The sequence below is a fragment of the Abramis brama genome (assembly GCF_963993115.1).
Source record: "Abramis brama genome assembly, chromosome: 3".
Taxonomy (NCBI): Eukaryota; Metazoa; Chordata; class Actinopteri; order Cypriniformes; family Leuciscidae; genus Abramis; species Abramis brama.
In genome coordinates this window covers 44,417,563-44,444,496 of record NC_139965.1, presented here as the reverse complement: position 1 = coordinate 44,444,496, position 26,934 = coordinate 44,417,563, and the positions used below count along the sequence as shown (strand labels likewise).

At 36.8% G+C, this 26,934-nt stretch overlaps 3 protein-coding genes across 6 annotated transcripts; 1 reads left to right on the top strand and 2 right to left on the bottom strand.

Annotated features, from left to right (window-relative positions):
• The first annotated feature begins 739 nt into the window (after positions 1–739).
• LOC311079985 (eukaryotic translation initiation factor 5A-1) lies at positions 740–11,543 on the top strand. The gene is made up of 6 exons (XM_084109720.1): positions 740–1,113; positions 6,585–6,759; positions 7,119–7,223; positions 10,029–10,160; positions 10,276–10,348; positions 11,399–11,543. The coding sequence occupies exons 2-5, from the start codon at positions 6,592–6,594 to the stop codon at positions 10,336–10,338; spliced, it is 468 nt and encodes a 155-aa protein (XP_083965846.1). The 5' UTR covers positions 740–1,113; positions 6,585–6,591; the 3' UTR covers positions 10,339–10,348; positions 11,399–11,543.
• Positions 11,544–12,304: 761 nt separating this feature from the next.
• On the bottom strand, positions 12,305–16,549 carry LOC311079984 (G protein pathway suppressor 2-like). 4 transcript variants are annotated; one of them, XM_084109717.1, is made up of 11 exons: positions 16,333–16,549; positions 16,061–16,211; positions 15,801–15,910; positions 15,547–15,659; positions 15,151–15,230; positions 14,921–15,000; positions 14,480–14,654; positions 13,991–14,071; positions 13,651–13,727; positions 13,424–13,519; positions 12,305–12,887 (listed from the first exon to the last, which is right to left on the bottom strand). In XM_084109717.1, exons 2-11 carry the CDS (start codon positions 16,185–16,187, stop codon positions 12,789–12,791), a joined length of 1,038 nt encoding a protein of 345 aa, XP_083965843.1. In that variant the 5' UTR covers positions 16,188–16,211; positions 16,333–16,549; the 3' UTR covers positions 12,305–12,788. The 4 variants fall into 4 exon arrangements, with proteins under 4 accessions (XP_083965843.1, XP_083965844.1, XP_083965845.1 ...); XM_084109718.1 differs by having other exon boundaries at positions 15,136–15,230; positions 16,094–16,211; positions 16,333–16,548; XM_084109719.1 differs by having other exon boundaries at positions 16,094–16,211; positions 16,333–16,506.
• Positions 16,550–17,946: 1,397 nt separating this feature from the next.
• LOC311078705 (histone H2A.Z) lies at positions 17,947–19,511 on the bottom strand. The gene is made up of 5 exons (XM_084107685.1): positions 19,389–19,511; positions 19,014–19,091; positions 18,750–18,863; positions 18,541–18,670; positions 17,947–18,447 (listed from the first exon to the last, which is right to left on the bottom strand). Exons 1-5 carry the CDS (start codon positions 19,389–19,391, stop codon positions 18,386–18,388), a joined length of 387 nt encoding a protein of 128 aa, XP_083963811.1. The 5' UTR covers positions 19,392–19,511; the 3' UTR covers positions 17,947–18,385.
• Between the last annotated feature and the right edge of the window lie 7,423 nt (positions 19,512–26,934).

Here is a 26,934-nt window from a genome sequence, read left to right as displayed (position 1 = left end):
CACATAGCAAAACCTTCAGACTGACTCACAATTAGTTTTGTTCAGTCTCATGTTTAGGGATGTGTAATGTCAATGTCCCTACAATAACAGATTGGCATGTAGGAGGGAGGGAGGAAGGGAGGGAGGAAGGGAGGGAGGGAGGGAGGGAGGGAGGGAGGGGGAGAGAGAGAGAGAGAGAGAGGGAGGGGGGGAGAGAGAGGGAGAGGGGGAGAGGAGGAGGGGAAGGGAGAGGGGGAGAGAGGGAGGGAGAGATGGGGTGGAGAGAGAGAGGGAGGGGGAGAGAGGGAGTGAGAGAGAGGGAGGGGAAGGGGGAGGGAGAGAGAGAGGGAGGGGAAGGGGGAGGGAGAGAGAGAGGGAGGGGAAGGGGGAGGGAGAGAGAGAGGGAGGGGGAGAGAGAGAGGGAGGGAGAAAGAGAGAGAGGGAGGGAGGGAGAAAGAGAGAGAGGGAGGGAGAGAGAGAGAGAGGGAGAGGGAGGGAGAGAGAGAGAGAGAGAGAGAGAGGGAGGGAGGGAGAGAGAGAGAGAGAGAGAGAGAGAGGGAGGGAGAGAGAGAGAGAGAGGGAGAGAGAGAGAGGGAGGGAGGGAGACAGAGAGGGAGGGAGACAGAGAGGGAGGGAGGGAGGGAGGGAGACAGAGAGGGAGGGAGGGAGGGAGACAGAGAGGGAGGGAGGGAGGGAGAGGGAGAGAGAGAGAGAGGGAGGGAGGGAGGGAGGGAGAGAGAGAGAGAGGGAGGGAGGGAGAGAGAGAGAGAGAGAGAGAGAGAGAGAGGGAGGGAGGGAGGGAGAGAGAGAGAGAGAGAGAGAGGGAGGGAGAGAGAGAGAGAGAGAGAGAGAGAGGGAGAGAGAGAGAGAGAGAGAGAGAGAGGGAGAGAGAGAGAGAGAGAGTTTAGGATTCACGCATTGGGTCAGCCAACTAAACGTGTTGCTCAAACTGAGAGAGGGGAATACGAAACGCTTGTAATGACAGCAGTCAAGATAGCTGAATTGCGTGAGTAAACAAAGAGGCTTCGCGCAGCTGATAGCAACAAATCAGGCAGACAGAAACGAAAGAGGAGACACGAAAAAGGGATATCTAGTTTGGGTTGGCCCGAAAGCGTGGACAAGGCTGTAAACCAGGTAAGTATAGATGCTTAATCAATTCAAACAACGGGCGTGATCCCGCGTAGCAACAACCTCCTCCCTCGAGATAACCCTTCATCTGTTTCACGCGTTTGACAGTCTTCTAAACAAAGCAAACAATTAGCTTAAGATACAGCATCTCTTGTAAATTGCTAAGTGTTCGCAGGACATGTGCACTCATTATTTTGAGCGAGTAATTTAGAATGACAACAACATATTTTCCTTGGGCGTTGGATGCACAAACTAAACTGAATTTGACGCAGAAATTCCGCGTCAAAGTTTCACCGCGTCACGAAGACAAAGAAAAACTTAATCATAACTCAAAGAAGCATGAGTCCACAGCGCCTCGCATCGTAGATTAGCTCAACCTTACATCATAGGAAACCTCCTGTTAGCCGCACAGGGTTTCGTTTCGCATTAAAGTTAGTCTGTGGATCTGGTTCACGAGCTGTCATGTGCAGTATAACGGTGACATGCGTGCACCTGCTCGGCCGTGATGAGCGCGGCTGCTCGGCGCGGGCCCCCGGTCCTGATCAGTGCGCAGTGGCGGATCCAGCAGGCCTCAGATAGCAGCCAGCTCACTGCGGCTGGAGGACACGCGTGTCCTTATGAAAGCGGCCCAACTTTCATTGTTCAAACACATAACGTTACGGCTCTTATTCCCTGCAAAATATGTTACAATGCAAGTATGCGATAGCGCGCGAGTTACGTGGATTAATTTACGTCCGCTACTTGTGCAACTGACTAGACTTATGAAGCGCATCGATTATTCATACTATGTTAGCTGTTTGAAAATGAAAATAGGATGTATTAGCATTTTGTTTGTGTAGTAAAATGGATTTATGTATCGATATGTCCAGTCGTGGGATATGGGCTGCATATGACCTGACGTCTGGGCCCCTCCCACGTGAATACTTGCAGGACAACATTGTACAGTGAAGTTACTCAAATGTTGTGTTTTGTAGCTGTTAATGACAAAGTGTCAGTGTTGATGGGTATTATTTATATATAATTACATATTTACAATAGTTGGGTATGTCATTAGTTCAGTTAACAGGTGCCATGTTCTTGTTCCCGTATAGCTTGCTTCTGCAAACCCAGTGATCCACGGGACTACAATTCATTAATTTAATTGAGATTTTCGTTTGTTTAAAGATAATTAATAATTAAAAAATAAAGATAATGTGGCATATTGTAAATAGCTTACATTTCCAAACATTCCTTTTGCCATAAATTGTAATAATCCAGTGAGATTTTTCTATGCACAAGGAGTCTGACAACAGCCAGTATGATCTGATCTCGCCATCATCGAGTCCATCTGGGATTACATGAAGAAACAGGAAAAACTGAGACAGACTAAATCCAGAAAGAACTGTGGCAACGTCTCCAAGACGCTTGAAAGGATTAGTTCACTTCAGAATTAAAATTTCCTGATAATTTACTCACCCCCTGTCAAGATGTTAATGTCTTTCTTTCTTTAGTTGAAAAGAAATGAAGGTTTTTGAGGAAAACATTCCAGGATTTTCCTCCTATAGTTGGACTTCAACGGTAACCAACAAGTCGAAGGTCCAAATTGCAGTTTCAATGCAGCTTCAAAGGGCTCTACACGATCCCAGGCAAGAAATAAGAAATAAGGGTCGGTCAAAATCTTGCATGAGCTCTGCAATGTGCATTGCAATTGCGCAATGCGTGATCACGGTCACGTGTGTTCCGGTTCAAAAAGGTAGGGTAGGGCGAAAAACTTAAAATCGTTTAAACTGCAACATCGTTGATTTTCCTTTTTTTTTCTTTTGTAAAGGGCACTTGACTTAGTCTTTGCACATTCGCTTTGTAAACACTGGATTGGTACTTATGCCTACCTTTCCAACGTGATTACATAATGTGAGGCGCATCGCAGAGCTAGTGCAAGATGAGAATTTGGGGGGGTGAGTAAATGATCCGTAAATTGTATTTCTGAAGTAAACTAATCCTTAAAGAAACTCAAAGCTAGTAGCCTACTGTGAAAAGTTTTAGGCACTTGTGTAAAAATGCTGTAAAGTGACGATGCTTTCAAAAATAATGTCATAAGTAGATTTTATTCATCAATTAACACTATTAACTAAATAAAATCAATATTTGATGTGGCCACCCTTTGCATTTAAAACAATCTTCTGGATTTTCCTTTTCTTCATGTAATCCCAGATGGATTCGATGATAGTGAGATCAGATCTCCATGTGGAGCGTACCGGCTGTTGTCAGACTCCTTGTCCGTACAGAGATTCACTAAATAATTACAATTGATGGCAAAATAAATGTTTGGAAATGTAAGCTGATATTTCCTATTGACACACTACAGCAAAATATATAAATAACTGACTTAAAAACAATTTTTTGTGTGTGAAAATATAACGTGTCTAAGGCCCCATTTACACTGCATGGTTCAAGTGACCCAATTCCGATTTTTTCCTCTCATGTGGCGCAGATCGGATATGACCGTGTAAGCAGGAAAAAACCGCATGGATTCCGATTTTCTCAGATCGGATTCAGGCCTCACTCATATGTGGTAATAAATCGGATATGAATCGGATACGTGCATTTGCGTCTGCCATGTAAGCAGATAAATCGGATATTCCCCAGTAAATGCGAGTCATAGGCTACATCATTAAAAAAGGGACGTCAACTCAGGTGGACACCAACTGCGATCACATGACTTATTAATGGCGCGATGGAGGACGAAGGCTCCAGGGGTAAAAACAAATATGGCATCACAATAAGTGTAATTGTGATTGTCAAAACATTTGGTAACTAAATAGAATTTTATGAAGTTTAGTGACAACATGTTACAATGTTTAGCCTACATTGTACAATGACTGGTAGGATAGGCCTACAGTTTTTATTATTGCTTGACAAAAATTGCAAGATTTCAATTCCATTCTTGTGATTTGATTCTGATTTTGATTAAATATTGACTAATTTGGATACGTTTATTTTAAATTTTATTTAAAAAAAATAATCTCACCTAATGCTGTAAACATAGAGGGCCCAATCTGCTGGTATTATTAAAGGTTAAAAATAACAAATACAATTAAATATAATGCAGTTTTTGTTATAATAACAATTATTTAATGACATAAGTAAAAATATAATAAATATGTAATATAGCCTAGTGCTCAGCAAAATCTCCTCTCTAGCTATTTTTTCTATTCAATTAACATGCTATGGTCATTAAATGGCTTTCTTGAGGTAAATGTAACGTTATGTGACATAATTGTTCTCCTGCTGTTATATTGACCTCTTTCCGTGGTTGAAAAACACTAATTGGTCGATATTATGTATACTTTCGGTAAGTTGTAGGCTACTGCATCTTTAAATAAAAAAGTAACAGATGATCGGTTCACGTGCACTTGAACTGAGGCGCTCAGCGATTTGTCACGTCACATTTACAAGCGCCAAACGCATTTTTGTCTGAATTTCGTAATAAAATTGACGGAATCTAAGAGCTGAGAATTAGTTTAATATTAAAAGTACCTCTTTGCTCCGCAATTTTTCTGTGCGTGAGAAAATGGATGTGTGGCGTGAGAGCGTGTGAAAAGTGTCAATTGCGTTAGTCTCACGCTCAATGCGTGAGAGTTGGCAGCCCTGCCTTCAACAGCGGACTCGAGGCGACGGTTGATGCGCGCATCTCTAATGGTAACATAATAACGTTACATGATGAATGAGCGCTGCTTTTAAATGAACATTTCTTTAAAACAAAATTTATTTGACAGAATTTCATTTTTTTAATGGCATAAACAGGCTTTACTCCCAGTCCCTTGAAACTTAAACTGGAATGGAACATACTCATATTTTAGAGAATGTAGTTAATATTTTCGTTAATAATGATTTATCATATCCACCCGCGACCCACCCGAAATTAATCAGAATGTTATTTTTATTAGCCTACTTAACCCGCCCGATCCGCGGATTATCCACAGAGCCCCCGCGGATATGACCGCGATCCGCGCATCACTATGATAATTTTGTCTGCTTCTGCATCCATTGCATATCGAGCTGTTTTACTTAATTTTCCGGGTCAGAACGTCTACATTTGGTTGTTTTGGCAGTGTAGCAATCGGATATAGTCAGCAAATCGGAATTGGGCATCAAGACCTGCAGTGCAAATGCAGCCTAGTCTTTTGCACAGTATTGTGTATGTGTGTATATATATATATATATATATATATTTTATTTTTATTTTATTTTTTACAGTAAATTGGGTATGAGGGAGAATTCTTTGCAATGTGCCACATTATTTTTATTTTCAATTGTTGAAAGATAATTAAAATTAATAATGAAAGAAATAAAAAAAATGTGGCACATTGCAAAGATTTCTCCCTCATACCAAATTTACTGTTTTATATATATGCATTTATATAGCTTGGTTGTATGTGTTGCACTGCTTTTAATGTACACCTTTTTTGTAATACAGTAATTGTCATGGTTTATTCTATTTTTAAATGTAATCTGTACATGTCCACATCCCCGGCAGTCCATTCTTCAAATGTCTGTTCTGTGTTTTGAGGCCAGGGACAAATATCCTCATCCTAGTTGGTCATGATTATTTAAAGTTTGTGTGAATTGCTTTTTTCCATAATTTGGCTTATTTCAGAGTATAAAAATAAATAAATATGTCACCTAAATATAGGGTTGGGAATCGAAAATCGATTTAAGTTCAGGGATCCATAACAGTATACTGGATTCATGCTTCTCTTAAAGTGACAGCAGCCTAATCTTGCTGCCTTCTCTATAATAATGTTAATCAAACAACAAAAGACAAAGAGAAAATTTAGTCGCTTTTCTTGACTGAATAACTTTTGTAACTATATTTGTAATGTAAATTTTATTTATAAAGTGCAGTGCTTTTTTAAATTTGGTTTCTGTACCTGAAAAATCTTAAAACACTTTTTCAATCATATCTTTTTCAGTTGAATTTATTTGTGCAATTGCTAATTTGCTTATTTGTTCTTTTTTAATTACTGAGTGTTTACTTGTCTTTAATAATGTGTGAAATTTATATTAGTTAGGCTTTTTTTTATTATTTTTTTTATGGTATTTTTAAACCATAGGCAAAAGTTTATTGTTTAATTGTTCTTTAGCCTATTGATTTTTGTTCATGGTATTCAGCTACAATACTTCAATACTTTTTACCGTATTGAAATCGAAATTAGGAATTGATAAGAATTGGAAACTTTAAAATTTAAACGATACCCAACCTTTTCTAAATAGCTATTTGGCTATTATGGCCCCAAGTGATGTCAGCGGAAAAAAAGGAAATTTGTTTCAGGGGATGAACAAGGTCATTTTGATGAAAGATTTTTTATATTGGTCTGTTTGGGGTTTAATTCAAGAATAGCAAGATAGGTCTTTCCTTTTGTATCAAACCATCTTTCTTTAAGTTGACTTATGCTGACTAATATTAACTAATGTAATTCTGGCTCATTAATCTTTAGAAAAGACATGGCGGATGCTGACCTGGACTTCACAACAGGCGATGCAGGTGCCTCTGCTACCTACCCCATGCAGTGCTCTGCCCTGCGCAAAAATGGTTTTGTGGTTTTAAAGGGTCGACCATGCAAAATTGTGGAGATGTCCACATCTAAGACCGGTAAACATGGACACGCCAAGGTGAGTGATGGTTATGTGACAAAGCATAAAAATTGTAAATAGTTCATAACTTAGTGAGACTAATGCACATCACTTTCATTTACTTACTTGAAATGCAATAATATTTGAAGGGTATATCACAAAATAATAATAATAATTTAGCAGTCATAGTGTTAACTGTCCAGCTACATAGATTGTGTGTGGATGATGTGATGTTTTGCACAATGGAGTTCCAGAAGTCCCTTTATACGAGTCTTTATGAATAAGGTGCAGGTGAAAGGGAGGCCATTCATTCACATAATGTGTGGGTATGAAATGTAGTTAGATGACTTTGAATAGTTGTGAAGTAACCCCCACCCTTAACCTTATTTTGTTCAAAGGTTCACATGGTGGGCATTGACATCTTCTCTGGCAAAAAGTATGAGGATATCTGTCCCTCAACCCACAATATGGATGTCCCTAACATCAAAAGAATGGACTACCAGGTATGTGACTAGCAATATTAGGGTGTATTCACACCAGGAAAGTCCACTAGTTCACTTGCTTTGGTCCGGACCAAATACAATGTTTGTTGTGGTTCGCTTTCACACTGCCCTGTTTGCAAGTGAATCAAATTGTGTAAACAAAACCACACGTGTGCTAAGGTCATCCATTCACTGAACAGAAATTCTCAAGCAGGGAAAAGCAGGAAGTGCAAAAACAGGCTAATCATGGAGATCTTTCGTAGTGCAATTTTTATTCATTTGGTGTTATCAGCTAGTAATGCAATGTGAAGAAACTTATGAGCAATAACTTATGCTATATCATTGTAATGAAGTATGTTGATATGGGAAGAAGGAGGCGGGAACCGGCAAACATTTAAACAATTTAATAATAAAACACAAAACGAAAGTAAAAACAGCTGCCCCTGCCGGATGACTGCCGCACACACATAAACAAAACATAAGTAACATAAAAGTCCAGGGGCCTGTACCATGAAGCCGGTTTAGGTGGCTTGCCAGGTATGTTTCAGTTTAGTTTGCGCCAACCCTAGGTTTTAGGCATGAAAGTGGTTTGGCTTTTAGCAGTGTTCATCGCCATAGTAACTTGCGCTCCACGGCTAACCAGGGGCCTCATTTATAACCGTTGAGTACACACAAAACAGGCCCTGAAAGAGGCGTATGCCACTTCCGACGCATAAATTGTGATTTATAAAAACAAACTTGATGGGAAAATTTGCACACATGCACGCAAACGTTGGGCCGTTTTGTGAAACAGACGCATATATAGCTTATCTAACGGCAGATGAAGTAAAACTTCATTATGAGTCCTAATCATAAATACAGTGCATGTTCACAATAACAGTTTAAATAAATAAAATAATGATTTCAACTATGTTTTACTTCTGATATAAACATTTAGATTAAATATGCCATTCTCATTAATGGAGTTAAACTTAAACTACATGAAATCATTTCTGGGAAGTTACAAAAAATTGTATATTCAATAAATAGAAATATTGGTTGTGGATGCAATGCTTTTGAAAACTTTTCCTGTGGCATGCTGTGTTTTAATGTTTTAAATACAGAGATAATTGCTTATCATGATAATAGCAGATTGTCTGAGAAATTATTTTTGTGCAAATAATGCAGAACAAGGCCTATCTGTTTCCATTAAAAATATAAAGAAATTAAAAATACTATTTGGCCAGTGGAAAAGATTGAGAAAAACTTTCTCTGAAATGTATTTTACACTATTTGATTTAATTATTCAAAAACAAAAAAATATATATTTTTTTTTATTAAAAAAAATATTTTTTATTAATGTAATGTGACGGCACATCCATATTTCATATTTTCCTAATGTCTTGTACCGTTAAACATGTTATCACATGGATGAAAAATCATATTTAAATGATATGCAGATGAGGATCTGCATAGTAAAACGAGGCGTTGCCAGCTCCATATATGGTTATTTCGGGGAGGAGATGCATGTGCGCACTATCTTCCACTGACTGGGATTTATAAAGTGAATTCTGCACAGGTTCTGGCGTACGTACGGTTTTATAAGTGAATATTTTTTGGCGTACGCCATTTTTGGCTTTCGGGCGCACGTACACTTTTAGTAAGAATCCTACGCAGTTTTATAAATGAGACTCCTGGTCCGGGGCAGGTTATGTTCCAGGTAAGAGGTTGCAAACCGAACTTGGACCAATCAGCTGTGAGCAAAGTGACACATGTCTGATGCTATAAAGTCACTCCACCTGTTTCTACTTCAAATTATAGGTCACTCATAGCAAATGATTTTTAAAGACAAAATCGTCTGGCTTTTAGCAATTCTTATTTAGAATAATAATTTTGTATGATTTAGATATTATGTAATTATTATATAATCGATCACACTTGTACAATTTTAGTTTATCAATTATTATTATGCACAGTTTAAATTAATACATTTAGAAAGGTAATATAAATATGCTTTAGAATCAATAGATAAAGCTATAAAATGACTACATGTGAGCTTAAATGTTAAATTCTCTCTATAACTTTATCAACTGTATAAACTAACTTCACAACTTTTACTTGCACTGATATAGCAAGACTTTTTCTTTTAGTTGTCCTCTTTCATAGACAGCTATTTTCTTCTTGCTGTGTAAATTTGTTAGAAGGCGAGAAATGCATCGCAGTTTCACTCTTTCTCAGCATGTGATTGGCTGTTCATTACTGATGTCACACCTAAACTCAGGATCAAAGCCTGAGTTGACAGAGAAAGTTGATGATCAACATTATGGTACCAACAAAGCCTGGTTGGATTGGTTTGGTTTTGTCAACTCAAAACTAATCCTGTAACTCTGAGTTCAACTACCATCATGGTACAGGCCCCAGGCCTGGTCCTCTCTCGTAGCTCCTCCGTGAGATCACGTTCTCTCACGGCCCTCGGCCTCGTCCTGCTTGCCACAGTCATCTATACGATGTTGTAATTAGGATTTTACGAAGACGAAGATGTGCTGCAAGACTTTTCCGGCGGAGAGATCATGTTCTTATGTGCGCCGTACCAGAGTTCTTTTGGAACAGGACCGAGACCACCTCTTCAGCTGGGTCTCGGTACGGTTGTTTGGTCCGCACCCGAGTGCGATTGCTGTATTCACACCTGCCTCAAAGATCCGTACCAAGGGGGGAAACGAACTTGAGTTTGATTCAATCGGAAAAAAAAGAAAGAAAAAAAAACAGGTGTGAAAACACCCTTAGACACAGTTGTACTTTAGAAGTAAATAATAGTGTTTAACAAATGTCTGTTTTTCTTCTTTTCAGCTTATTGGCATTCAGGATGGCTACCTGTCTCTGCTCCAGGACAGCGGTGAGGTCAGAGAAGACCTGAAAATGCCAGAGGGAGACCTTGGCAAAGAGATAGAAAGCAAGTTTGATGCTGGTGAGGAAATCCTGGTAAGTGTTGTTAAAGCAGTCACCCTTCAAATGTCACTGCAAATGTCACTGTTCAAATGTCACTGTAAACTAATGTTAATAGTTTACAGTGGAACCTCTTCATGTTTCTTTCTAGATCACTGTTCTGTCTGCTATGAATGAGGAGGCTGCAGTAGCCATCAAAGCCATGGCTAAATAAAACACAGCAGGTATATGGAGCTCTTGCTGCCGTGTGCACATGCTCACCAGATAACTAGGCCTGGAGCGACTGTGCCTCACCAGTGTGTCTGCAGCAAAGCACTTATTTAAATGTTTACCTTAACTGGAAACTATAAAACAAACCATCAAACCTTTACATGTATGAATAAGCAAACGGTGAAGAAGAAAAAAGAGTCTGTAAAAGGAATTTAATCAAAAGACTGAATGTCTCCAAATGATTGATGTCTGAATCAATCTGATGACTTTCCTGATGTACATTAAGTTCTTGTTTCATATCTCTACCAGACACTGAATCCAGGATAATTATTCTGTAGTGGTTAGGCTTTAGAAATGGACTGATTTTATACATTTTTTTTTTTATCCTTGTCCAAAATTATATGTGATCTGTGTCCAGAAATTGACCCAGGAAGTTCAATAATGTATTTAAAAAGGACAGAAAAAGCTTTCTTTACATACAATACTTTGCTGTTTGCATACTGGCAAATGCACTTTTGGTTAACACCGAGATGTAGTACTACTGCAGTGTTCGATGTGTCTTGATCTGTGTCTGCTATGTGAAAGCAATGACTGAGATTGTAAATCGAATTTCATGTTTTTGGAATTTCATTTTGTATTTTACACTACCAGCTAATATTTTGTCTGATGTGTAACCAAACATGCTGTATTGTAAAATAGCTTTTTAAGAAGAATCAAAAACAACCATTATGTGTTAATATCACCCATATCTGCTGTTCCTAAGTTATTGGAGTGATAAAGTGATTGTGTACCGTCTTATTGTGCTCTTTGACTTTGAGCTTCAAAATGAACTGACAGATATCCAAGCAAGTATTTCAGACTCTGTTCTGTAATGGAGCGCACATTTACTTTTGTAGACACTCCACCTACATTTAACTTGAACCCTTGTTTTGAACAGTTTCGTCTTCTACATACTTTTGTGGATATGGACTCCCCCCCCCATGTTTTTCTACTTCATTGTTTATTTTACTTTTATCACTCTCTTTCCTCACTCTTGCTTGTACTATTCTCTTCCTTTCTCTCAGGGGTTGCCCAGATGCACCGGACCCGGATAGGAGAAAATTAGACCTCAGCAATGCTATCTTCCCTCCTTTTTCATTCTTTCTTTATTTCTCCCTCTCTGTACTTTATAGCCCTAAAAACTAGGAAATAAATTTAATATTCAAAATGTTCCAAATTAAATTATTGTGAAACAAGAGAAATGGAATTCATGGACAGTGGACTAAAGCGCCATTGTGATGTATGGCTGGTGTGGGACATTAACAATTTTATTTATTTTTTCTGAGAAGGGCACCTCATAACTGTCTTCAGTTGAATGAGTGTGTCCTTGTTGATTTTGACACTTTTTATAAAAAAGATAACTGGCCCTAATATGTTCTTTGTTATCTTAAATTTAAGTAGCAAATAGCTACAAGAGGTCTGTTATGTGGTTCATTTTATTTATGAGCAATTAAGAGCGCAGAGGGGAAGTGAAAAACATTCAAGTGCAGAATCTCCTGTGAAGGACAGATACAAAGGCAATGATATGTGTAATAGGATGCAGTTTTGTATCACAGGACCAAGTGTTCTGCTTAACTTCCCTTTTATCTTCTGGTAGTTTAAAGCAAAAGACCCTTAAGCAGGGAGTGACAATATCGCACAGGCTGGTGAATGGATAGATGCAGGAAGACTTCCCTGATTTGACTCATGTACATTACACTTGACTATGGTATGAGTAAAGTTTTTGTTTTGCAAAACTGTTTCAAAAATAAATGGAAATAAACAAATTTATATTCTAGCAAGACAACCCAGCCAATATTAAAAAGAGCACATATAAATCATGTCTTTATTTCCATTTGTGATGTGTTTTGGCTCCTTTGTAATATATTGATCACAATGGCATGGCTGTTGCTGGCAAACTCCAAGAAAAAGACATTAAATAACAAAACAACTCCCAGTTACTGTTCTGTATTTGAGAAAGTATTCATGTAATGCAGGACATTTCTTACTGATCCAACAGCCATTAAACTGCATACTAACACTTCAAACTTACTATAAAGTTAAAATACACAGACAATTCTTGCTAAATTTCAGGAAAAAAAGTTCACAAGGGTCTTGCAGGGAAAGCGCAGCTTATTCAACCTTTGGCTCTTTATTTTCAATCTTTTTCTGGACGTCAATCCTCGGACGTAAAGTACCACCTTGCACTTTTAACATCATAATAACTTAGCCAAAATCAACAAACCATGACGAATCTTTTCATAGATTCATAGTGTGTAAAACCATTCCTTATTGTTTAATATCAATAATGTTTGTAATCTAACTATATTTGCTGCATGGGACATTTATTACAATGTTAAAAAAGCAAATTCAAATTGACTGGGTTTCAAGAGTTTTCTGTATCCTGGCACCTTGTCATGGTCATACTTTTAGTAGTTAATGTGGTTTTCCATGGTGGAAGAATCTCTGTCCAGCCTGAGCGTGAGGGACGAAGGCGAGACGTGATGCTGGCTGAGATGAACTCTGGAATGGAGCCTGAAACATCATAAATTAAATAAAAAGTCAATCTATTTTGCATAAAACAGCTGCAAAGAGTCATTAATAAAAAGAAAAATGTTTATCCTCACCAAATTTACCAATATGTTAAATTAACCAAGAACATCTTTTAATATTGAGGAAAGAAGAGGTGTGTATTTAAGGTTCAAGTGACAGGGTAGTGATTAAATGGTAAAACAAATAAATGGTTAATCAATGGTTTAAAAATAGCAACTAACAATGTACAGGCACTCACATCTTTGACTATGCGTTGCATCAATTTCAATTACAACTATGCTGTTTTCCCCCTTGTTTTTTACAATCATGTTTGTTATTTTGTCTCATATCTGTATAAATCTAGTACACTGTTGCTCAAAAACATGTGGTGAATGGATGAAAAATGATTGACAATCAAAACAACTGACAGTTATTTTAAAAGAATATTCTTAAACACCTGTGATAAAGAATCCATGTTGATGACCTTTTTATCTAATGACAGGCATTTAGAGGGGTTCAATGCAGGTTAGTGAGCTCACCTTTGCAGTAGAGATCTGGACAGCCATGGATGGAGTGGACATCAGACCAGCTGCACTCACATGTAAAGCCTGTGAATGCATGGGTCTAAGAGCAGCCTAACAATGACAACACACACACAAAATAATAATTTATTATAAGCACATGTGTATAAACAATACATTTTCTCATGGAAGATAAAGCTCATAACTTCCAAATATTTTCCAAATGAGTCTCAGGAAGTACTTACAGAGTCAGTAAAGCCAGACTGCTGATTAGCATGTTCAAGCTGTTTCTGAAGGGGGATACTAGCACTAGGGATGAATCCTGTGAAGATCAATGGATGAATAATGGACCAAAACAAAAAAGTTTGTTTATTCTTGGTGTAATGTTTCCGTTGACACATTAATGAAGAAACTTTATCTTGTTGAGATAATACAGCACAATCTAATCTGCATGCGTATCTCTAGCCGAAAGAGAGAAGAATGGCTAATGTAAAGTGAAGCACAAATGTTTTTAAGGAAGAGCCGCATTAAGATCAGAGCAATGAATGTTATGTAAAAAGAGATCACGTGAGGTGGCTTCTTTACCTGGCTGGGCAGTGAAATGGCTGTGGACAGCATAACCCTGAGGCTGGTGGGACAGGAATGGCATGCTCTGGAAAGGTGTGCCTACATACACAGAAAATGTGAAGGGAGGGCATCTCACCAAATCCAATTCTCTATAAGTGCACAGATAATATCTAAATGAACTATATCAAAAACTAAGAATACTCCGGGGAATTCAGCGACGCATTTCACCTTTTGATAAATCACGCCTGAATGTTCTAAACGTTTCTATGATGAGCTTATTTCAGTGTGTCTCAATGTCTCAGGGCAGTGCAGTTTCTCAGAAATGTTATAAAAAGTTCTGCAAGTTGAACTGATTAAACTGGTTGACCTGAGAAGATGAAAATAAATTTCCTATAAAGAAAAACCAAGTCAATTTAGAAATCTAATGTTAGAATAACACTGCATCATCTGAAGACTGTGATTGACTAATGTAACAAAAAAATCTCAACAATCAGGATTTATTGTTACCTCTGATCTGGGTGGTGCCTGCAAAGCTGATGGGCACAGAAGCAGCATGTCCATAAGAGGTGTGGTGCTGGGCCTGGGAGACTGCAAATGGCTCATGGACCACAGCGCTACCTGAGAACTGCCCATGCTCAGAGGAACCAGTGAGGAATCCTGACTGACTGGAGAATTGATGGCCCTAGACAAGACAATTTATGGATAAATGTGTGCCAGATACGACCTATAAAATGGTAATTCCAGCAAAAAAAAAAAAAGGTTTCAGTATTTTAAAGATGCTATTGTTACTGAAAAATGCAATAGTAGCTTGAACACCTCAATGACTATGACAACACAATTCTCAATATTTTTTGTGACAGAAAGTGAAGCATAAAACATAACTTCACTCTTTTTTGACATTACGGTTTTTAAAAAATGCGCACATGTTCTTCAGATTTATTTACTTACTGGCATCAGAGGTGTCTGAAACAACTGCTTACTGCGCTCCCCTAACAAACCACCGACTCTATTGTGACCCACTGGACTTCCTTAAACACACAAAAGAGCATTTTAAGCACAGGATAGCGGTATGGTCTACTTAAGAGAACAAAACTGTGTTTTGTTGTTCTAATGTCAACTAATATTTTCTTCAAAATAATCCAAGGTCAATAAGGTTTTGCAACCTTTCAATACGCCACCTTGTATGCTGAGTAGATGCTGTCCTGAGTGCAGAGGTAAGCTGGACTGATAACTGGATGAAGGCAGTGATGTAATATCACTGAAAATAAATTAACAAATCCATATACACTTGATAATTAATTACATTGTAATATATCTAGAAAATATAAACTCAGCAAAAAAAGAAACATTCACTTTCAACTGCTTTTATTTCTAGCAAATGTCTTAACAAGTAAAATATTTTTAGGAACATAAAGAGATTCAACAATTGAGACAAACTGAACAGGTTTCACTGACATTTAATGTAATGTAAAGAAACGGAATAATGAGTCCCTGAACAAAGGGGAGGGTCAAATCAAAAAGTACAAGTGCATGATTGAGATAACAAGGAACACAACAGACAATAAATAACTCACCTTTGCTCCTTTCTGCGACGCCTTTCTTCCTCATGAAGGACTTTTTTAAGCTGTAAGAAGAGCTGATGTTTCTCCTCTTGCAAAACCTGCAATTTCTCACCCATTTTTTGAACCTAATAAACGATAAAAAAACGTGTATTAAGGTTTTAATAATGAGAATGAGAAAATGCATGGGGAACATCACACTTCAGTGCTCCTCCAGGTTTTTTCGTTTGAAGGGCTTGAAACGAATTTGCTAGAGTTGCTGTACACACCTGTTCTTTAGTCTCTTCCAAAGACATTCGCTCCTCCATTTCTTTAGTTCGTTTCCTTTCCTCCTCTTCTTTCATTTTCTGTTCCATCATCTTGTCGACTTCTTCCTCCTCTACAGTATGAAAAAAATTATATACAAACCACCTTTTTAGACATAATTAATAATGAACTGAATCTGTTCCCATGTATGTGTAATACGGACCAATATTCTGTTGTGCTATTCAAAACAATTTAAACATGGTGTTTTCTTTTATTTACTTACTCTTTTGCTCTAAACTGGAAACACACATTGTACCTTGTCTTTTTCTCTCTCTCTCTTTCATGATATGCTTATGCAGGGCTCTGGCCATCGCATTGGACAGCTTTGGTCTCTCCAGTAAAGCAGGCATCGTGACAGGCAGTGGAGGAGCCAGCTGAAGACACACACTTCTTACTATATAAACGTTTAATTTTTGTATTATGTAACATACAGGGCGCTTCATTGAAAACTATGACAAGCAGCAAACGTGTCTCTCCGTTGAATTATAAACTTACCTTCGTATTGCCACACGTTTTCAGCAATGTTTTCCTTTGTGTTCTTCAGAAATCTCTCAGCACTAGAGAAAAAAAATACTCTAAAAAGTATTTATGAGCGCTGTGATTCGTGTTAAACCCAGAGTTAAACAGCTAGCCTATTTTCTTCTTCTTCTTCTAGGGTTTATTGGCGATTGGCAAACAACGAACTGGTGCATTACCGCCACCAAATGGTGTGGAGCGTGGACCAGAATGTCTACTACTGTATATACATTGTTTAAAAAAAATCCTCTCACTTAAATTAGTTTCTCTAAGATATTGAAACAATAACTTATAACACATATCTTTTGACTATTTTCGCAGATATTTTTTACTATTCAGTTCCGGTTTAAATTTATTATTATTATTATTACTGAACAGTATCAATTTGCAAACTCAAATAGGGAACAATAATATGCAGACAAAAATATGCTTACATAGGTTCATATGTATTAATAAAGGTGTGAAAAAAAAAAAAAAGGTTCATATGTATAGAACAGTTCCGGTTTAAAATGCCACATGACGCACTCCTTTTCCGGTTCAGTGTTTGAACGCTGCACTAATCGCGTGGAAAAGCCTTTCAAATTAAAATTAATGCTGCTGCAAATCTTACTTTGTCCATATCATCAAAATACCGTTAATATTATAAACAGTGACAAATCACAAAACATTATTTTAGACGTATTTATTTTCTTTCTTTTACTTATTGTAAACAAGCAAACATTAATTCAGTCTAAACATGCTGAGTAAACAAAGAACGGAAAAAATATATTACAAAAATAAAATAAAAGGTAATTCTTGCGATAAGCTATATGATAATGAAAAGCACAAGCATATTGACAGGTCCTGATCCTGGTCCTTTGCATTTGTGGATGAAGAATTTGCGAAATTCACAATCATTAAAATTGTGTTTCTCACAGGGTAATAAAAAAATAATAATAATTCCTATAGAACAAATACAAAATGTGTTAAATATTTTGAACAGACGAATGGGAAGGATTCACCAACGATTAAAAAAAAATATATAATCTGTTAAGTGTCTACTATGGTTTTGACCTAAATAAATTTATACCAAAGTAATGTTTTAAAATAAATCATACCAATAACATGGACAAGTTTTAGTAACCCCTTTCTTGCATTACATATTTTATGTTAATTAACATTACTGCAAATTAATACATTGGAATCAAGTTTGGTGCCTGTCGCAAAATAATTAACGTAAAACAGATATCGTTTTAAAATGTATACCAGAGCCCGTCTACGGGCCTTATTAGACATTCTCTGTGTATACGTTAAATTGATGGGGTCTTTATAGCGGTCAAAATCAAAATAAAGGAGTATGTAACGCTGCCCTCTACCGTTTGTTGTTTGCTACTTGAACATGGTGAGTACAGTAAATGAACTAAATGAAACATCACTGAAGCTGGACTGTGACACTATTTTATTCTGGAAACTTTTTTGCATTATTTTCCTGTTATCTCTGTAAAGCTGCTTTGAAACGATCGGAATATAAAAAAAAAAAAAAAAAAAAAACACTATATAAATAAATGTGACTTCATAACTGGATAAAGATTGCAGTGACTTCTGGGATGCATATAAGGATTTAAATGGCTTTATTTAAATTTTTACAAATGTCCATTGAGACTCCCTCAATAGAAAGAATTTCTAGAAAGGTTTCTCCAACAATAAAAAAAAAAAAGAAAAAAAGAAAGAATTAAATCCAATTTTTTTTTTTTTTTTTATCAAACAGCTGGAAATTTATATTGGCACTTTGAGCTTTATTGAAATAAAATCCTGAAACTTCACAAGTTTAAAAAAAGAAAATAAAAAAAAGTACACAAGACTAGCCAGACATCAAAAGGGACAAAAATAAAAATAAAAAGCTTCTCTGAAGCCATGTTAAAAAAAAAAAAAAAAAAAAAAAAAACCCCAGAAATGAGTAAATGCAAAGATGGACAATATAAAGTTTTAAAATTCTAATCTACAGGGCAAACAATACATTTTTGTGAACACTCATGTCCTGAGACAACATTGTTTACACGGTCTTCTGTTGTCCCTTCTTCCCAATAAGAGACTTATGAATGTGGGGTATAACACCTACAAGGCAGGGATTTAAAAAGAGGGGAAAAGGTTAGATCACAAATTTAAAAAACACAAATTTAAAAACTCGAAGGTTGAATTTGTACTTACCACCACCAGCAATAGTCGCCTTAATGAGGGAGTCTAACTCCTCATCGCCTCTGATAGCCAGCTGCAAGTGGCGTGGGGTAATTCTCTTCACTTTCAGATCTTTAGAAGCATTTCCTGCAAGCTCGAGTACCTTAATATGAAAACAGGCATGTTAAATCACAGGTTTGAAAAGTCTCAACCCAATGCAGTCTCCCTTAAATGGTAGTCACCTCAGCAGTCAAATACTCTAGAATAGCAGCACTGTACACTGCGGCAGTAGCTCCGACGCGCCCGTGACTGGTGGTCCTGGACTTCAGATGTCTGTGAATACGACCCACTGGAAACTGAAGATGGCGAAAAGTGATTCACCATATGTTAAATTACGTAAAAGAAAACAGTATACATTACCCTAACAATAGTTCTTTGCAAACCAAAGATTCGTTTATACGAATTAATTTCAATCAAGGGCCTTTGTTCATTACGAAGGGTCTGACCTGCAGTCCAGCTCTTTGTGAGCGCGAAACAGCCTTCGCTTTCGCCTTCCCGGAGTCCTTTCCTGCTTTACCCCCAGCCTGAAACCAACAGCACCATACTCACTCGTCTTGTTATAAGACAAGAGTCAACTGAAGCGTTTACACCTTTTGCATTACGTACACGGCCATATTTAAACAAGTCGATAGTTCACGGTTACGCGCTCGTGTTTACACGACGCCAGTTAGCACAGGAGCTAAGCTAGCTAACGTTAACTAGCCGCATAATATTGTTCAAATGACTAGGAAGATAACTCGAAATGTACTTTTAACCTGTTATGCATCTTTCCAAAAAGAAGACTGTCACAAAATAAATACAAACAAGCAAAAAATACTTACCATTTTATAATTTGTAAATGACAGTTACTACAGCTGAGCCGCGAAAACACACAGTTGCTCACCCAATTCAAACTGAGTTACGCGCCTTCTTCTCTGTGAAATATAACTCGTTTCTACATCCGGGACATTAGGCTTGTGAACTAGCCAATCAGCTCTTGTGTTCTGTTGTTTGGCGCATGCATTGACCAGTTACATTACGGATTTTGCAACTCTCTTACACAAAAAGGGGAATGTTATTTAAGCCTTTGTTTTGTCGGGTACTGTAGTTCTCATAACAACGCGGGGCATTTTATTTTATTTTATTTTATTTTTCTGTTAATTGTCTATTGATGCCACTTAGTCAAACGTCGAAAAATCTAAACTACCAGTAATTATTTTGCTGTCTCATTTCATGAAGAGGGTGTCCTTTGCTTATTTTGTTACTAATATAAAATAAAAATCTGAATACTGCAATGGAAGGTCTGTATTGTAACTGCCACCAATGCTTAAGAATGTTTCAAATCATGAAACATTGAAAGGAAACTTAGAAGATGGGAGTGGAAGAATAAATTCTAAAGAATGCTTACTTATGGATTAGAGGGTCTAAATACTCAATTATTTGAAAGAAACAGAGCTGATTAAGAGAATTAAGCCTTTAAAAAAATGTTTTGTGTTGTTTTATGGGTCATTCTACAGAAACGTCCACTTTTGGTATGGCAAAAGTGTCTCAAATGTCTTTAAGCTTAAGCCTTTTATGTCTTAAAATTGATTTCTTTTTCTAACATTTAAACTTACACCACATTATTAGATTACCCTTTGACTTTATGAATACGCATAAATGACAGCTTAATGATTTTTTATATTTTTTTGTGCATTTATTTAAAGACTGCATGTACCATTTTTTTTGTCACTGGTGTTACCTTAATTCTTTGGCAATATTAAAGGTTTTTATGAAATATTATTTCACATTTTTTTCAGCACATTTAGTCAGAGTTACCGAAAAATAATAATAATGCAACAAATAAGGAGATTATGTTTTATTTATTTTAATCAGGTTTGTTAAAAGTGTGCTTGAATGAGGTTAGTTCGTTTGCGCAACCATGTGTTTGCTATAACAATGAAAATATTTGAAAACCAGTTAAAATCAAGTAATGATGCAATCCCTATGTGCAATCCTTTAAATCTGAACTTTTGAGTGTAGCAGAATTAAATGGATGTAAAATTATTATTATGTCACATTGAACAATTGACATTGTATTTTACTGTGACAGAAAAAAAGACAGTAACACCAGTGACACAATGAATCACCAATGACATACATAAGACCAAATATCATTATTCTTCAACTATAATTAAGTAGATGAGACTAAATTGTTACATTTGGCATATAATCTAAATTAATAGCTTTGAATAAAGTTTATCTATAAATGTGAGTTACTGGTGTTACCCATAAGAAAAGTGACACCAGTTACAGTAACACCAGTGACAATTTTCATGAAAAATTCATTTTACAAAATGGCTGCTGCAAGGTATCAAACCACATCTTGTCAATCATGGTATACTAACTAAATTAAGTAGTTTAATCCATTTGTATTCTAGTTTTTTTTTTTTACAATTACCTAACAATAAAGTAGGTCATACCAGTGAGTTCAACTAAAAGCTTCATATGAAATCATGAGATAAATGAGAAGATTTCTGATAACTGAAAAGAGACAGTGGATCTACCATGGGCTTTTCTTCATAGATATTCAGGAAATTGGAAGAAGGAAGTCAAGTGATGTCATCAGCGTGATTTTTATTTCAAAATAAAAGATTTTTGTTTAATGACAACTCCAGGGGACCACTACTTTCATTATAAATTTTATAATATTTATTCTGCATTTTGTTTTTTATATCATTTACATAATATATTTGATAGTTATGTATACATTATTGTATTTTAAATGGTGTAAAAATCTGTTATTGACCTCAAAATAAAGCATTTTCCCCCTGTGCATGACTGTGGGGACGAGGACTTCTGTGGTGCTTGGAATTCTATATAATTAATAAAAATCAAATATTGACACATTGATGGCTCAAGAAGGTGTACTTGTTCAAATAACATATTGTTTTATTTTAAAATGTAAAGAAATTGTAACCCTAAAGTGTTTTTTTTAAGTGTAATATTTCTGTAAAAGCTAGGGACAGAAAAATGGACATTTCCATAGAATGACCCTTATGCATAATTTCCCCTTTAAACAGGGCACTATTTGAGCGGACAGTCATTTGTAGTGGTCTCTGGGACCACTGTTGACGTTATTAACTGAACTAATTCAACCCCATAATGCACCGCAATAATGAGTATACAACCGATGTACACTCAACCAATGAACCCTTTTCGCATTTTTTTATATTTTCATTTAATTTTTTTTTAGCTACATTTAGGCTATTATAAGGAGCAATAAAATCACGCACATCCCAGTCAGGTGCGGGTGCTGGATCTCATAGGGAATGCAAAATTACAAAGTAAAGATCCGCACACCGGAGAGCTCCCATTCACAAAATTTATTTCAAGAGTGACGAAACCTTTACGGCCCTTCCTCAGACTAACAGGAAATACAATACAGTTGCCCTTTTCTAGTCTCCGTGTCATGTGATTACATCACCACATTGTCAAATTCATTTTAAAAAAATATACATTTACATCCAATATTGCACCGTGCCCATGTATATATAACATACTCATCCAAAAAAAAATCAATCCCTTCATTGACTTTATATCTATCTGGAGGAGGTACCTTGACGATGTGTTTTTTATTTGGACAGGATCTGAGAAGATGTTGGAGGATTTTTTTACTTTTGTTAACTCCAAGAATAAACATCTCAAGTTCACTATGTCATCTGATAAAGAAAAAATGAACTTCCTGGATATCCTAATTGTTAAGGAGAACAATATGTTGAAAACGGATCTTTACCGAAAGCCGACGGACAGAAACTCTATTTTACATGGTGAGTCATACCATCCTACTCATCTAAAGAGAAATTTACCTATCTCTCAATTTAATAGGATCAGACGAATTTGTAGTTCAACTGAGGACTTTACTCGACAAGGGTTGGATTTGAAAAAACGTTTTGAAGAAAGGGGGTATAAGGAATCCTGGATTAATGATGCATCAACACGCTTTGCTAATTCATCACAGTTGGATTTTCTAAAAAAGAAAAAGACTAATAGGGATGACAAGAGAATAGTATGCGCCATCCAATACTCACCTGTAGCTAAAGCTATAGAGGGTGCCATTAAACAACATTGGCACATCTTAAATACGGATCCAACACTAAGATCTTCCTTCCAAGAACCTCCTCGAGTGGTATTCAAAAAAACACCTAATTTACGCAATCGACTAGTACGAGCTGACATACCTTCTACAATAACTCCTCATTTCCTTAACAACATACCTACTGGGAATTACCCATGTGGAAGATGTCAGCAATGCCATTTTACTTATAAAACCAACACATTTAATCACCCACATAATGGTAACAAATATAGGATAAAAGAGGTAATTTCTTGCTCTACTACCAATGTGATTTATATGTTGACTTGCCCCTGTGGATTATCATATATAGGTAAGACTACTAGGACATTGAAAACTAGGATCTCGGAACATCGCAGTGCTATCAGAAATGGTGTTACATCTAGTCCTGTTGCTGTACATTTCATGAATGCCAAACACAATGTATCTAGTTTGAAATATGTGGGAATTGAGGCTATCAAGTGTCCACGTAGGGGCGGTAACGTTGATAACATGCTCTTAAAGAGAGAATTATTTTGGATATATACGTTAAATACTGTAGCTCCTAGAGGCCTCAATAACGAATTTGATATCAGACCTTTTTTAGGGTAATCTGTTATGTGAGTAGTATTTCTCGGGTTCTGAGATTCTCTAGTGTAGTGTTGTGTATATCTCTCTATCCTCATGTCTATCTCTATATTTTATTTTTATTTTTATAAAGATGGATGATTATCTCACTGAATATTTGGTCCTCTTTATCTAATGATGTAAGTTTGAGAGAATAACAGATGCCTCTAACTTGTCTTATAGAGTGATTAAATGGTTCACTTTGTTATGCTTGACTTTGCCAGATTATGCTGTCATATTATATACGGTAAAGATATGTATTGGATTTGTGATTCCATACACTCACATTAAGAGTAAGATTGTTATGTGTCTGATGTTATTGTATATATGATATGTGATAATATGTATATATGATGGATTCAGGGACATGGTATAATAGTTGATGTGTCCATTGTATGTGGATATTAATTTGATACGGACAATGTGCAATAATCCATATTCATGGGTATGATGTTTTACATTTGTATTTTGATATATTGACATATTTATTCTTTGTATGTATATGTTTTTTTTTTTTTTTGGATGAGTATGTTATATATACATGGGCACGGTGCAATATTGGATGTAAATGTATATTTTTTAAAAATGAATTTGACAATGTGGTGATGTAATCACATGACACAGAGACTAGAAAAGGGCAACTGTATTGTATTTCCTGTTAGTCTGAGGAAGGGCCATAAAGGCCCGAAACGTCACTCTTGAAATAAATTTTGTGAATGGGATCTCTCCGGTGTGCGGATCTTTACTTTGTAATTTTACATTTAGGCTATTTACCATTATATTACCTTTGTATCAAATTACAAAAAACTAGTTAATGCAGCTAGTTCCCAGCTACAGAATTTTATCCAACTATAACGACTCCCGCTTCAGAGAAGCCCGTAAATGTGAAAAGGGTCCATAGGCTCATTTGAGATGAGCATAATCTGCGCAAGACCGATCACCGGTAATCCCTGTGAGATGCATGAATCTCACCGGAAGAAGTAGGTCATCCGGGTACTTTTTGCCTACTCTTTTATGAGTACTGTGAATTCAGAAATACTTCTTTTGTCACATACTGTTTTTCACCTACTAGTAAGTATGAGAACTCGGATGCGGCCAGTTTAGGCTTGTTCAACTTTGGCAGCTGACTTGAAGCAGTGCATGGTGGTTAGAAATTTTGCCCAACTTGAGACACCACGTGACTGTGACGTATGGCATCAAAGTATCGCAAGAGCGATTCGAGAGCAGACGGGTGACTCACTATGGTGACTCAGCAGGTGCAGCTAATCAAGAGCGGCTGCACAAGCTCTTATGACGACACAGGCGATTAGCCAGATTCACCGAATGACAACGATCACGTGTGTTTCGTGTTTATTTTGACAACTTCAGTTCCACTAATGCTCACAAATCTGTATTTTTATAACAGTAAAAGCTCTTTTCATGTAGTCACGACTCATGATGTTATAGCCTATGTGTCACGTTTATCAAAATAAAACTGATTAAAAAAAACATAGACCCCACATTGGTATCTATATTATAGGCTTAGGTTGAATTTTATTTTTGTTCAAACTGTATTAAGCAGTACACAGATGTTTCAGAGACGTTTTCATTCAATATTTTGTGTATTTGAAAAATATTGCATTTATTCCACTTCAGTTGTGATTAAAGGACAAATCCAGTGAAAAATGAACCTAGGGGTAATTAACACATGGTTACCGAGTCGATCGTTCCCTGCGATGCGTTTTCATGAAAATCGAATGTAAAGAGTTTTATCTTTAAAAACAGATTAGCTCACTGTAGTATATGGGGCACAGAGTAAGTAAAAATAAATCGCTAGTTAATACCACTAACAAGGCTCAAAATAGCCTCACACTAACATGGTAACATAATGAGGGTCCTTACATACAAACCGAAGCATTGAGAACTTTGTAAGTGTACAGACAGTTTAATAAGAAGATACTTTATAAAGACAGTACATTACGCGTTGACATGCAGGATCCATCTTAATTATGCTACCGTGTTAGTGTGAGGCTATTTTGAGCCTTGTTAGTGGTATTAACTAGCGATTTATTTTTACTTACTCTGTGCCCCATATACTAGTGTTATGAGCTAATCTGTTTTTAAAGATAAAACTCTATACATTCGATTTTCATAAAAACGCATCGCAGGGAACGATCGACTCGGTAACCATGTGTTAATTACCCCTAGGTTCATTTTTCACTGGATTTGTCCTTTAAGTATGCAAACACAGCACGAGCGTCACTACGGGAAGCAGAAAGTGTCAAGTCAGTCAAGTCAAGTCACCTTCATTTATATAGCGCTTTTAACAATATAGATTGTTTCAAAGCAGCTTGACAGTGATAATAGGAAATTAAATTAACAGAGATTGTTTTGGCTTTACAGCAGCTCTAGAATAAAGTTATTGTCCAGCTAAAGTTAGTTTTGATTGATTCCCATCCACAACGATCATTAGTTATTAACTTAACTACTTAACTTGTCGCTAACACGACACCGTTCTAACAGAAAACCCTTAATGCGATCCGACCGCTCAGCTGCACAAAACAGTGCCTGGTGGCTCGAGAACGCAAACCATGAAATAGGTTCCAAGGTACAAGACTTGAAAAATTTATAATACAGAATTTTTTTATCACTTCTCCATAGCCACGTGAACCGGAAGTATCCCGACAACGTTTTATCTGTACAGAGGTAAAGGGAAGGAAGGAGGCCTTTACAAGGGAGAGACTAGTTGACACTTCAGGACTGCATTGTCGTCGTGTCCAGGCGCAGGTCCGATCTGGATACAGCCTGGATCCGGCGGACTGCGGTAAACCTCGGGATAAACAGAGAGACTAATATTAGCGTAGACGCCATCCTTTTTATGATGTAACAAGATCAGGATTTATGGGAAGTGTTCCCGGTTCCGGCTGACCTAATCTATGCAGCCTAACATTGAATTATAGAAGTCTATGATGTGTTATGTGTATGCTAGTCAAAGAGATGTGTTTTTAGTCTAGCTTTGAACTGACAGAGTGTGTCTGCTTCCCAGACAATGTTAGCAAGACTGTTCCAAAGTTTTGGTGCTAAATAGGAAAAGGATCTACCGCCAGCAGACGATTTTGATATTCTAGGTATCAACTGGCCGGAATTTTGAGATCACAATAGACATGACGGACTACAGTGGTGGTCAAAATTGATGGCACCCCTGATAAATATGATAAAAAATGGCTGTAAAAAATAAATCTGCATTGTTTATCCTTTTGATCTTTCATTAAAAAAAATCACAAAAATGTAACCTTTCATTGAAGTAAAAGAATTGAAAGTGGGGGGTAAATCACATTATAAAATAAATGTTTTTCTCCAAAACACGCTGGCCATAATTGTTGGCACCCTGTTATTATATACTTTCTGCAACCTCCTTTTGCCAAGATAACAGATCTGAGTTTTCTTCTATAATGCCTGATGAGTTTGAAGAACACCTGACAAGAGATCAGAGACCATTCCTCCATACGGAATCTCTCCAGATCCTTCAGATTCACAAGTTCATGTTGGTGCTTCTTCTCTTCAGTTCACTCCACTCATCAGGTCAGGGAACTGTGACGGTCATGTCAGAAGCTTCATTTTGTGCTCAGTTACCCATTTTTGTGTTGATTTTGATGTTTGTTTTGGACCGTTGTCCTGATGGAAGATCC

Bases quoted from the DNA above. Each gene is read 5' to 3' on its own strand.
- LOC311078705 (XM_084107685.1), bottom strand. The intron at 18,671-18,749 runs GTGACTACCATT...TTTCATATTAAG, and splicing joins TAGAGTATTTGACTGCTGAG to GTACTCGAGCTTGCAGGAAA. The intron at 18,448-18,540 runs GTAAGTACAAAT...CCTGCCTTGTAG, and splicing joins GGCGACTATTGCTGGTGGTG to GTGTTATACCCCACATTCAT.
- LOC311079985 (XM_084109720.1), top strand. From the start codon at position 6,592: ATGGCGGATGCTGACCTGGACTTCACAACAGGCGATGCAGGTGCCTCT. The intron at 6,760-7,118 runs GTGAGTGATGGT...TTTTGTTCAAAG, and splicing joins GTAAACATGGACACGCCAAG to GTTCACATGGTGGGCATTGA. The intron at 7,224-10,028 runs GTATGTGACTAG...TCTTCTTTTCAG, and splicing joins TCAAAAGAATGGACTACCAG to CTTATTGGCATTCAGGATGG.
- LOC311079984 (XM_084109716.1), bottom strand. From the start codon at position 16,187: ATGCCTGCTTTACTGGAGAGACCAAAGCTGTCCAATGCGATGGCCAGA. The intron at 14,072-14,479 runs GTAACAATAAAT...CTGTGTATGTAG, and splicing joins AGGCACCACCCAGATCAGAG to GCACACCTTTCCAGAGCATG. The intron at 13,520-13,650 runs GTAAGTACTTCC...TGTCATTGTTAG, and splicing joins AGTCTGGCTTTACTGACTCT to GCTGCTCTTAGACCCATGCA.